Raw genomic sequence first — 13,121 nt, forward strand, 5'->3', positions numbered from 1 at the left:
TTCTATTCTCTAAGGTGCCACCCTGCCCTGCTTTCTGCATCACTTTGTGATCAGAGAAAGTGAAATTATACTTTTTTGTTTTTTATTTTCCTTGGTCCAGTTTTACTAAATAGATTTATTTTAAAATAGATGTATCCATTGCATAACTGCTTCTCTTCTAAACAATAAAGGTGACTTTGTTTGTCAAAGGTTTTTGACAGAAAGGAGATCCAGGATTTAGGTGGACCTTCTGAAACATATGGTGCTGTTTATATGAATGTGGCTAAAGAAGTTGGATAGGTATGTTGGTTACCCCTAAAGCAAAACACATTGAAAAAGTATGCTTTAGTTTGCAGATGGCCATTGTAACTTTTGGCTGAAGCTCTTTCTAATATCCTGTCACTTTTGTCCACATATGTGGTGACTTTTGTTATTGCCATACAACCTGTATTGCTCTGGAACTAGTCATTGGAATCATCTGCTAAGTTGCATCTAATGAACTTCTTTCAAAGGAAAATTTCTATTAGAAATGATTTTGAATATCTAATAAAGTGATTTACTAGATCAAAGATAAGTTAGCTACCCTGAGAGAAACAAAGACAGTAGTTGCATAGAGCTGTTTTTTGGAGGTTTTCATAAGTATTTGTTTTGTATGATTCTGGCATCAGTTATTCACAATCATTTCATATAATTGAGGTTAAACATTAACATTTTTAATTTACCAGTCAACATTTTCTAAGCCATAAAAATTCCTTTTTGTCTGATGGGAGCTAGGTGGTATTAACTAAAGTTGGCAGATACTGCATTTCAGCCTACTGACTTAAGTTTATCAGGAGGTAATAAGATATTGATATTTTCTAAATAAGCTATACAAATGAAAGCTTATTTGGGCCTTGACAAATGTTGATCTTTCTGGGTTGTTGTTATGCATTTCAAATGATGTTTCTTTCATGTTTGAGAAGGAGAGAAAGATCCAGGGAATTCTTCAAGTGTTCCAAGAAAGCGTATTAGAAATTAATTGGGTTTTGTTTCCACAATAGTGGTACAGCTGTTTGAATCATGTGCTGAATAGCTTACAGTGATGCACACAGCGAGTGAGAGCTATTGTATAATTTACAAACAAATCACAGTGATATAGTATTGTTAGCATATCAGAGCATCCAGTAAGATTCCAAAGCGATGAGTGAATTTGAATTAATCCCGAGAATAGGAATTTGAAAGATACATTTTAATGTAATATCAGGCCATCAGTGGCAATGGATTTATAAAGGGGAAAAGCTTACAGCTGATATCCTTTAAAAACAAGTAAGTTGTTTGTCTTCTCTTGTGTGGAGACCCTTTTTCCCCTCTGGTAGCTAATGATCCCTAGAATTGTATAAGTAGTCTGCTAGTGCATGTTGGTTCAGTTTATATCTCCATAGTGGCTCCAAATGCTTTGGTTACCAGCCATTTTAGGTATGACCCTAGACTTGATAAAAATCAATAAATAAATTTAGCCTTTCAAAAATGAGGGAAATTGTCACCACTTATAAAGTCAATTATGCCTTCATAATTTGGAAGAAAACTAAGGTATTCTGATACACTACTCTGTTGTCTTTGATTTCATAGTTGATTGCTTAACCTTCAGACAGCATAGATGCATAAAAATCACTGTGCCACCGATCAGGTCCTGAACAGATTTTGTGCCCCTGAGGGGTCTCACTTCATCTTGTGCTATTTTTTTTGTGGCATGAGTCTTAGATGCCAGGTATGTTATGAAGGGGCAGGGAAGTTGAGAAGAAGGGAAGCTACAGGGACAAAGAGAATGTGTCATTGGAAAAGGATATGAATTGTGTCCCTCAAGATTGTTGACTTGCTAATCCAGTGATTAGACAGCATTGCCATTTGGGGTTTGGATTAGAAAATTGGCTGAGTTTCTACCCAGGGAATACTTCTCTTTATGACCTACTATATTTCTATCAACGAGCTTTGCTTAACACGTAAGTAGAGCTGTCAAAGGATTGGAGGAGTGAGATCAGAGGTCTGAGTAATGGGTTAGCTGCTGTAGTGCAGAATGTTATACCCTTCCAAATGTATACAGGTATAACTAAATGTATGCAAATATAACTATGCAACTAGCAAATATTTCTTGGGCCACATTCTTAATTAGTTTGCCAGACTATTGTAAAAGTAACTGTAAAGTAAAAACTGACTCCATTGATTACTTTTGGACACCCTGGAGCCTCTTAACTTGTGAGAGAGCTCTTTTCATCTTTGGTTGGAAATAATTAAATGATAAACATTGTAGTTTCTATGTTTTTGTGTCCTTCCCTAGTGATAAACATTAGCTCTTACTTTGCACCTGTTGCTGTGTGCACATGCTGCACAAAAATGTAAAACCGTGCATGCGATTACTGACCGACAAATTTAATTGCCTAAATCAACTCCATGAGAAGTCTTTCCACCTAGTCCCAACTTTTCCCCACCTGTGCTAATACTTGCATCGCCAAAAATTAAGAGAAAGTTTGACTAAACCACATGTGTCCCTGAAGGCTTTCAAGCAGATGCTGATGGAATGTAAGGTTTTCTTTTTGCTTCTTGTATTATATTTTAAGAGTTAATATAGTAATAAAATAATTAAAATAGGCCACTTTAATAATATGTTTTTATACTCTTATCTGTGTATTAATATGTATTACTACTTTCTAAATAGAGTGAATCCAAAATATTGTGTATTCAGATACAATTACTGTTAACAGTAATAATTTCACCAAAACATATTTATGTCAAAAGCAGTTTATTTGCTCGGTACCCCCTATTTTCCATTTCACTAGTTCCTGCATTGCTTACAGTTTAACACATTTGTGTTTGGTTTTTTTATTACAAGCTTCCTGAAATTCTGCAAGCAGAGGTATTCAGTACAGCATTTTTTGGTGGAAAAAATGCTATAAACATCTTTATTTCTGTTTTTAGATTGCTTAAGCTGGTTATAAAAGCTGGTGTGTGTGTGTATTCGTGTTCTCATAGAGTACCTACAAATAGCTGGAACAATCAAATAAGCACAAATACTATGAAATATTTTTAAAATGTTTTATTAATTAAGTGTCCCTTGTGTGTTTATCCAGAAATCCCATTACATTAATGAGCATTATTACTGCTAAAGAGGAAATGTTACCTTCTAAATACAAATTAAAAACTTACAACTTAACATCTAATCTTTGCTTTCTTCCTGTTACTTATCTTTTAAATTCTGTCTATTGGGTGCACTATCCTCAGCTTTTAGAAATCAACTGCTGCTCCTACCATACCTTTATCATTATTTCTCATATATTCTTTTTTTAAATGTTCCTTTATTGAAGTTACAAGCAGGAGTTCCAATATACTACAGATAAAGTAAATATTTTATACTGTTTTGTTTAGAGCAGTATTTAGTTTTGGGGTATTGTTGAAGAATTTTTATTATAAACATTCGGAAATAACATGATTATCATTTGTATCATGAGACTGTGCATTATTGGTTGGCAGTAAATTTTGGATCCAGAATAGGTGAGCTATTAAGCTTTCAGAGTACAAGTAGCATTTGGAAAACAAATTAGGGAGAAATTCTTAAGGCTAAAAATCCTCACATATGTTTAGCAGCCAAGATGCGGAGATACCTTACAAGGATGGTGAATACGGGGAAGTAAACTGCATTCTGTAAATCATTTGTACTTTATCACCTCGTACTGCTTAGTTTCAGTCACTTCATTTTATTTAAAAATGTAGATAAAGGACATTTCTGTGAAAGAAAAGTGAAGTTGGTAGAAGCATAGTGAATGATATTCATAATGAATGACTTAGCAGAAGCTAGTGCCTGTTCTGTTCACTGTGCACTACTGAATGGCACCCCAACTTTCATCACTGTGTCAGTCCATCATTGTTTTTGCAAGTGAGAAGAAGACTTCTCTGAAAGTTTTGGGGTTATTTGCAGGCTAGGAAATAACACAATTGTCTTTCTTTGAACCTGTCTTCCATCATATCCAAATTCTGGTCATGGAGCAAAGATTCTTGGATGACCTAAGCCTGCCTACAGAATCATTTCAAGATCCTCCCTTACACCTCACACTGAAGTATTGGAGTGCCATTAGCATACATGCTCCAAACTGTGTGTGTAATGGGCCTGTCCAGTACTCGACTGTTAACAAAGGTAATCATCACAGACCTGGCTGAATTCCCACTGCTGGACATTTCCTAGGATGCTGTGTTTGGAGCCTGTCTATTGGAAATGTATTTAAGCTCTCCCAGTTCTTGCTACTACTGTGCCTGTGTTTGGTCTCTGACATACCTTCTGCGCACACATTCTGTCTGTTACCCCTATGTGAGTTTGACCTCACAGTTCATTTGCCCTAGACTCCCAAGCCCTAGGGTTGATCTCCTTCTTCCTCCCCCAGTACCTACATTGAGATCCAACATTGTGGGTGCTCTGCTGTTCCACTCATCTCTGTTAGGGTCACATGATAGTTGCAATAGGTAACACACAAACTTTGCAGAAGGAATTTGGAAATTTAACAGCACAAGATGTATACCAATCCTGATGCAACACCTGTGTGGCACTCCTTGCCTGCTCATTACCACTCCAGAGCATTCTTTAGACGTAGGTCAGGGCCCTTCAGAGTGGCCAGGATCTTCCTCATGCACAGGCTACTTTTCTGCTTCTGGTTTCTTCTTCCTCTCCTGAAGAGGCTGGTTGTCCTGTAAGGTTACAGCATCCACTATCAGGTAATACCTAGATCATCTTCACCATGGTATCATAGCTTTCCACCAACGATGTATTGCCTGTTTACAACCATTCTTGTCAAAACTATTTTTCCTAGTCTGCCTGTCTTCTTTGTCCAAGGTTGTTCATCTGAATAGAAGCCTAAATTCAACAATCTGGTTTTAGTCCTTTTTCACCACCCCTTGAATTTCATCCCAAGATTGAGGTAAAAATCCTACAGAGAAAGTAAGCTAGCTTCACAATTGAAACAGAGCTTATATTTTGATAGAGATGCGTACAGAACTAGTCCCTTGTCCATAGACAGATCCCCTCAGTTGCTATGCAGACTCCTAGGATGCCCTATTCCGAGCAGTGGTAGGCTACCACAGGCTGTTCTAAAAGTTGTGACAGCCAGTGTTGTCTCCTCAAAATAGTTGCAATAGCCTTTCCATCCCAAGGTTGCCAAATGCATTGGAGTAGTTTCTTTGCAGATTCAGGAATACATTGGTTACATTTAACTCACTTTTAAAGATGTGCAAATATACCTCTAACCAAGTTTTAGCTTTTTTGTTTTACTTGTGAGTTTAACAGGGAAGATTTCTGCTGATTGTGCATGGTTTGATCTTCTGTTTGTGTGCTGGAGCTGTTTGTGTAATGAAATATAATGTGCAGGGTTTTTTGTTTTTTGTTTTTTTTAAAGAGTGAAAGTCTTGCAAGATTATCAAGGCAGCATTCAACAAAGGGGTCAAGGCACCGGTCCAAACCCGGAGGAGAAGGTAACTGGAAAGAATATTTTTCTATTAAATAAGCTTGAGGGATATGAATAGAAATGTCATTAATTTTAAGTGACCTTTTTGACTTTTGCTTGTGTGTGCTGAATGCACATAACCTGCATTTATGAATCCAGATGTCAGTTTTTCTACATAGATAGTGTTGGTGGATGTAGTTGCCCACTCCAGTGTGTCAGCATTTTCCATACAAATTTTTAGAGACTAATTTAGAAGTAAATCGTGTAATGCTTTGCTCCATACGGTGTCAGGACTAGATGAATGTTTCTTCTGAAACTTTGTGCACCTCAGTTTTTATTCTGATACGGCAATGCTGAAAACAATGTTACTGAATGTTTTGTATTTCTATTTCATAAAGGTACGTACAACACTTTTTGGAAAGCTTACACTAATTTTACATTAATTTTCTTTCAAGTATGCTTTTTACTCTGGTATTGTTGTGCCTTTGCAAGACCCTAAGTTACTAAGGAACTCAGCACGGCAAAACATAGTGTTTCCTGGTAACCTGGAAACTGACTGCTTATCTAGGAATCCAGGATTTCACAATTAAATCTGTTGGTAAGACCTGGACAAAGAAGTATATCTTGAGGCTGTTCTTCAGTGTGGCTGGGCGCATGCATTTTAACTTACAGCAATGTAATAAACAGTACAGCAAGTTGGGCACAAATATGATGGCCTTTTGATGAGATCACCATATTCAGAAGGTGGTTAGATGAATTCTGCACTATCTAGGCCTTTTTGAGTAATTTTTGCGCATAGCTGTAATCCACCTCATGGATTGAAGAAATGTGGGTGATTGTGGCATTCTTCATCTCTGAAGGGATGGAACACAATTTCTTCATTGGTCATAAATTATCCTCTTCAATCAAGTAAAATAGAGGATTTAAGTAAGATCCCTGGATTACAGACCATTTTGATGACTGTTAGGGAAAACTCTCCTAATTGCTGAAACAAGTATGTATTTGGTCACATCCTCAAAGTGTTTTCCCCAATTTCTGCATCAGTGTAAACTAGATTAATCTTAAACCAGTATTTTTTTTCATTCTGATCTGTTTTTGCCTAGATAGTCCAGTTCCGAAGAAAGGCATTGTCATCATTTTTTACTTCATAATCTCTGTGACCTACCACAGGGGTCAGCAACCTATAGCCCACAGGCCAGATCTGACCTATGGAGCTGGGGCTTAAGTGGCATTCAGTGACAGGGTGGGGGCTTTGCCTGATGCTCTGTGGCTGGGCAGCCAGGGAGCAGGGACCTTTCCCATGCAGCATCACAGCGAGGCAGTGGGGAGAAGCAGTGACAGGGAAAAGTAGCAGCAGCAGCAGCCAGTTTATAACACAGACCTATCCAGTACCTGAGCTGGGTCATTCCAGCTGACTGCTGCAAAATTTTGCAAACTGTTGTCCTACAGTGTTTACAAGTAAATGTTAGGGAGCATGGTGACAGAGTTGAGTCTTGTGGGATTCTACTGCAGCCTGTCTTTGGGAAAGAGTCAGATACTCCATTTGCTTTCTGGAAACAGTCCGGAAAGAATGAGCACAGCTAATCAAGGGTCATTCTGTCCATGCCTACCAGGATTTGCAGCAGCCAGCGCAAAGCTGATCAACCCTGATCAGGATCTTGAAGCCTGAATGGATAAGATCACGAGGCTGTTTGATGTTTGTGTGATTTGGCTTCTCTGATCCTCTCTTCTTTCAGTGAAGGGAGATGGAACTTAAGAAGGTAGTCAACTCAGATATTCATGTCAGATGTGGGTCCCTTAAAGGCCTGAAGATTTGGACTTCGTAGGTTGAAAGATGTGTTTCATAACACAAGCCCTTTTGAGAGAAGTTCTAGTATATCTCTATAGCAGTGGTCACCTACCAGTGGATCTCAGTCCACCGGTAGATCTTGGAGCCTCTTGGAGTTGATCTGAGGCTGGAGTGGGAGTATGAGTGCCTGTGCGCGTGCCTGCGCGTGCCCAAGCCCAGCAGGTCAATCCATGGGGGAGGGAAGGGGTGTGGGCTAGACCAAGGCTGCTGTGGTGAGGGACAGTGCCGCAGAGGCAGGAGCAGGGTAAGTTGAGTGGGGCCTTGGCCAGGTGAGACTTACCTCCTAGGGAGGTGCACCCCCAAATATTTTTTTTTCTTTCTCTGCCTCAGTCCGCCTCCCCCCACTCCCCACAGACTTACCTGCTGGGCGCAGGGGGAGGAAGGGAGGGCATTGGTGGTGGCAGTGCACGGTAGAGTTTGAGCTTCTTTTAAATGCCAAAGGTGATCTCCTACTTAAAAAAGTTGGAGATCACTGCTCTATAGCCTTCTGCCACACATGCTGGCCCTATGTCCAGTTTGTATGTAGTTAGAAATGCTCTGTAGAGTTTTGTCAAGGTCTATGTTGGGGCCTAGTTTGAATTTAAAGTAAGGGTGGAGATATATCAGTCTTTAAGAAGCCTTCAAGCCCTACACAGCATTAGGTATATGCTTCTGGAGTTTGAAGCAGCCTACTGCTGGCCCTTGTGGAAGTAATACAGAATCTCTTATTTTTCATCAAAGTTGCTCTTTGGTGATTTAGAAATTCTTTATTTCAGACAAATAGACCCATCACTGAATTTCCATCTGTTGTATTCCATCTAATCTTTTCCTGTATTTTCCCTATGGCTGGACTAGAGTTGTATTAAATCTTCTTTTTATTATTTGATAAGGGCCAAATTTCCTTTTGTATTTGGTACATATCTGGTGTTATTAGAATCTCTGATATTAGTCTAATTGACCAGTGAGAAATAGCCAGAGGGATGGTAAGGAGTATAGCAGCCAAAGGGATGTGGCCTGAAATTGTGGTAGATAGGATTTTATTGCTCCACTGAGTTGCACCCTGGGTTCTCTGTGCTTTTAATGCATCACAGTGCAGTATCCTCAGGATCAGGCCATAAAGTAGAATTCTCAAGATTTTGTGGAATCAAAATAGAGCTAAAATGAATACTTATATTTTTAGGCATGCATTATTTTGTCAGATCTGTCTGCTACCATCTGTATTAAACGGGATAAAAGCAAAATTTACTGTTGTATTTGTTGTTATTCTTTTTCAATTCTTTGGTTATTTTCCTCTTCAAAGCTGCCATTATCATGGATGTCAAATGACTACCCTGTCCTGCTGTTATGCTGTGAAACCATGTTATCTGTGATCAGCTTAAGATCAATTTGAGTTGAACCAATTTTAAGAAGTTATTTTACTCCAAAATATATTATAGTATTTCTCTAAGGCCCTTCCCTACTGAAGAACCTTTATGTGCATACTTGAATTGTTTCATTCACACTGTTATCTTCTGCATGCTCACTGAAAGGTAACAGTGCTATGAAGGAAAAGAAGCATTAACTATAAGCTTGCCCTGAAACCTGAAATGTGAAGCTACTAATATTAAACATGAGCTAAAATGAAGTCTGTACCAAAGTCATGGTGGGGGTGGAGGGGACGCAAGTTTGTGGCTGTATTAGATTACCATGCCATCATGACTAAACCCAGATCGGACCAACTAAGTCTTCTGGTTTTGTTTTGTTTTTGCTTTAGTGTAATGTTGGTATCAAATAATGCTTATCAAACATTGTCATGATTTGGTTTCAGATTTTTCTCATTTGAACAGATGCAGTACTGTAAGCTTTCCTCGTGTTGACCTGCCTGTGTACAGCAGCTGTCTGTCTGATCTCATCTTTCAGTCCCTGGCCTCTATGCTAAGTTGGTTAGTTTTGACAGCGGTTCTGAGATTTTGACACTTGCCCGTTTGGAAATAGACCTCGATCACCACAAATTCATTCCTATCCTATAAGCAATTTAACAGCTATTGGAAGGTAACTTTTCAAGTTTTTACAGACTTGCTGACTTGGGCTGCTTACCAGAAGATCCTACTGCCAGTCAGTCACAGATGCATTCCCAGTCTCTTGAAAATTTTCACTGAAACAGCTAAGCTACTAATTTTTAGATGTTTCCTATAAATGCCACTCCTGCACTTTGCAAAAGGTATAACCAATTTTATTTGTATTTTAAGGTCCTTCATTAGAGATGATTAGGTCACCACCTTCAGTTAGTAAGTGTACTAAACAAATACTGTATTTTTAAACTAATTAGTTCAAAGATTCATATAAATATATTCTGAATAATTATTCCCATAACTTTTATGTCAGGAAGAAAGGATTCTAAAAGTGGTACAACTAGAGACTCACCTGAAAAAAAGTCTAGTTCATCACATATGAAAGGACATGGTAGGAAGGATACAGTAGAAAAACAGCTAGGTAAGGAACAAAATTGTCTGTTAACCAGGGTTTGTATTTTGATAATGCAATTGGAATTTCTGGTTTTCAAGGAAATGCCTTGAAAGTTTTTCTTTTTTCTGATTTAAACAAAACAGGTATTATTCTTCATGCTCCTCACTCTTGCTGTGTAACATCCCCTCTATACTAACTTCTCAGCAGAAATGAGTAATCACAGTATCATTCTAAACAATGTTTTGATTGCATGTATTGATATAATTTCCCTCAGTTCCGAAAGTGATTTCTAGTTAGTTATGTGCCAGGTGGCTAAGGAGAAATGCTAACACGTTTACATCATACTGTGGGTAAAATTTGGCCAGTTCCCTTTTCAGAAGGAGCTAGGGTTCAATTTTTAAAAACTCTTTAGGCATTTAAATATCTTTCTGAAAAGCCAACATTTTAGAAACTAAAGTCCCATTGACCTAGACTTGTGAGTCAAGTAGATGTTTTGAAAATGTTAGTTCACATCTTAAGTAAAGACATTACTATGAACTTTTAATAATCTTATAGCTGAAAAACATTACTGGGATCCTGTTGCCTGTAAACTGATTTTTACCTCATGGTGACCCTTGCCTGATTTCTTTCGTTTTCTTTTGCCACAATGTAGTATTTGTTTTCTGACCTATTTGTTTAATTTTTTAATATTATTTTAATGTTGTTTTATGTTTTTAGCAGTAAGTACATTCAGTTTTCACTTTACTGAGACTTTTAGTTCTTTAGGGCAGTGGCCATTTTTTGTTCTGTGTTTATGCACTGCATACCACAGAGGCTATGACTAGGGTACCAAAGTGATACAAGTAATAATGGAATCAGAACTCATGGTAGAGGTGATATCTTTTATTAGACTAACTAGATTTTTGCAGTTGGTCTAATAAAAGATATCATCTCTACCACAAGTTCTGATTCCTTTTGTCTCTAGATCGATATGGTTACAACCTGGATACCTGACGCAAGTAATAATGCACACTTGTTAATAGTAACATTCCTCTAAGCCTGTGTTAAAGCCTAATGCATTTGTGTGAGGGTTATTATAAGTTTGACTGTTGTCAGGGGACTCGGCTTTGTGTTCATACATTTTTAATACCAAATCTAAGTCAGAGGTGGCCAAGGGGCACAAGTGGCAGGGGCGGCCTCTGTGTGACACATGGCAGATCAGAGAGGGAGCAGGGAGAACAGCAGCAGATAGTATAGGGAGCAAAAAGCAGAACAACTTATGGGACAGGGAGCACAGGACAGGAAGCAGAAAGCATCACAGCAGCTCAGGGAGGGAAATGGATTCACGTGGTACTTGGGGTAGGTGTGAAACTTATCTGGTGGCACGCCTGCCAGAAAGGTTGCCCCCCACTGATCTAAATGAATAAATATGGAGTGTCAGGAAGAAAATAGGGTTGTAGTATAACTCGATCTGTGAATGCAGATGCAGCCATTGTGTTGCATAAAACTGGATTGAGAAGTACAGATGCAGTTCAGAAGGAATAAATGTAGTTAGTGAACCTGGTAGTTAAGAGATTATACCAGGTCTTGCTCAACTGTGCATATGGGGAACAGATTTACAGTAGTTGTAGATATATTTTTAATTTACTTGAACTTTCAGCTAACTAGTAGATCTACTCCCATTTTAAGTAGGTACAGTTTTATTTTCACTGTTGTAATATAACTTACAATAAAACTAATTGTATAGCAGTAGAAACTATGCTAATTAGAAAGCCAGTTTATTAGCTGCATGTCACATTAATTTGTCAGTGGTCTTTCAAACAAAGTTAAATTACTCTGTTTAAATCACATGTGATTGTTGGTGTGTAGTTAAGGAAGCATGTGAACAGCCTTCTTGAAAAGAATGGATGCTGTTACAATGGGTAGTACTTCTTATGTTGGAGAAGTATTTTATGTGTGTTAGGAGTAAGTTACATATAAAGAAACCTGAATATTAGGATTTCAAGCTGCTACCCCTGCATTTCCATATCAGAAATTGATTTCATGATGCGACTTGGAAATGCAGGCAGGAGAAGGACAGAGGAAATCTGGTGCATTCATATCAAAATCTCACTTTTTAATACAGTGAAAAATTCTTGGAACATCAGTGAAAAGACTCAACAACTGAAGTTTATGCTTGTCAAGGGTGTTGTCATACCTGGAAACTGCTCAGGTGATGCTTTGAAAATCAGAAATGCAAACATGTGAGAAGGGGTGTAGGTGGGTAGGACTGTGCAAAGCTTTGGTCCCTGATTCAGTTTGGTGGAGATTCGTCCCGATTCAGTGGCTGAATCTCTGAATCTGAATTGAATCAGAGGACCCTTTATTCTCTCTGAATTGAATCGATTTGGAGAGATTTGGAAAGATTTGGCAATTCGGACATAGACACAGCATTAAATATTTTTTCTACATACCTCTAGGTAGCAGGCGGCCGTGAATGCTGCGATGGTGGGGTGCATAGAGTGTCCCACAGAAGTGAATCGAATCAGGGACAGTGATCCAAATCAATTAATCGAATCATTGTCCCTGATTTGGGCCAAATCTGAATTGAATAGGGCCCGCTTCGCACACCCCAACTATGGAGCAGTTGGTGAGCCTATCAGTACGGCAATGGATTCTGCAGTGTTTCAGGCTATATCCCTGATGTATATAGTGCATATCTCATTGTAAATTATTTTATGTCAGGAAGAAGGGAAGCTAGTAAAAGTGCAGCTAATATTTTGGTTGAGAAAACTGCTAGCATATTGAGAGCTGAGTCTATCACTACAGTACAGGAAAGAGGTAAGAAAGTACAGTGCTCCGTATATATGCGTTGAATAGCATTTAATAATGATGTCTGTGTTTTACCTTTTGAACCAACTGTCACAATATACAATATCAGTAGACAACCTTTTCTGGCTGTTGGCTGCGATGACGCACCTTGGGTCAGAGGCAGGCAGGGGCTAGGACTTGCGTACAGCCTGCGGTGTAAAATACCCTTTTCTAATCCATCTGAATGTTTTTGTATTCATTTTTATTCCTACTAAAGTTTTGGTCTCACTGATACCTGTAGCAAAATTATACTCGTGTGCGGTTAAAAATATTTTTTTTTACTGTCTCATTCAATGTCTCTTTGTACAGTCCTTATGAGACAGGGTAAAAGAGTGCCTAACACCTTCTATGTGCTATCCATTACCTTGTTTTATACCTCTTGTGGCTATTTTATTTCTTCAAAACAGTTTTAGTCTTTTCCATGCCTACAGTCTTTTAAATTACATGTCTGGCCCTATTCTACTTTTTTTTTTGAGATGGGGGTATATGAAATGAATATATTCATTCCAGGTGAAGACATACAGTTGATTTGTGCAATGCTCTTATTTTTAGTGTTTTCTGTCCCACTTTTTAATTTG

The 13,121-nt window shown here is 38.3% G+C and overlaps 1 protein-coding gene across 3 annotated transcripts in view; it reads left to right on the forward strand.

Moving 5' to 3' along the window:
• The window catches only part of TRAF3IP1 (TRAF3 interacting protein 1), a 76,084-nt gene that overhangs the window by 19,950 nt on the left and 43,013 nt on the right, over nucleotides 1–13,121 (forward strand). For 2 of the 3 annotated variants that reach the window (XM_019523368.1, XM_019523367.1), the window contains exons 7-8: nucleotides 5,394–5,469; nucleotides 12,418–12,513. In XM_019523368.1, the coding sequence (XP_019378913.1) occupies nucleotides 5,394–5,469; nucleotides 12,418–12,513 (172 nt within the window). The remainder of the gene's footprint in view (nucleotides 1–5,393; nucleotides 5,470–12,417; nucleotides 12,514–13,121) is intronic. The other variant, XM_019523369.1, reaches the window with a different exon arrangement.

This window comes from Gavialis gangeticus, unplaced genomic scaffold (assembly GCF_001723915.1).
Source record: "Gavialis gangeticus isolate Ggan-Ray unplaced genomic scaffold, GavGan_comp1, whole genome shotgun sequence".
Taxonomy (NCBI): Eukaryota; Metazoa; Chordata; order Crocodylia; family Gavialidae; genus Gavialis; species Gavialis gangeticus.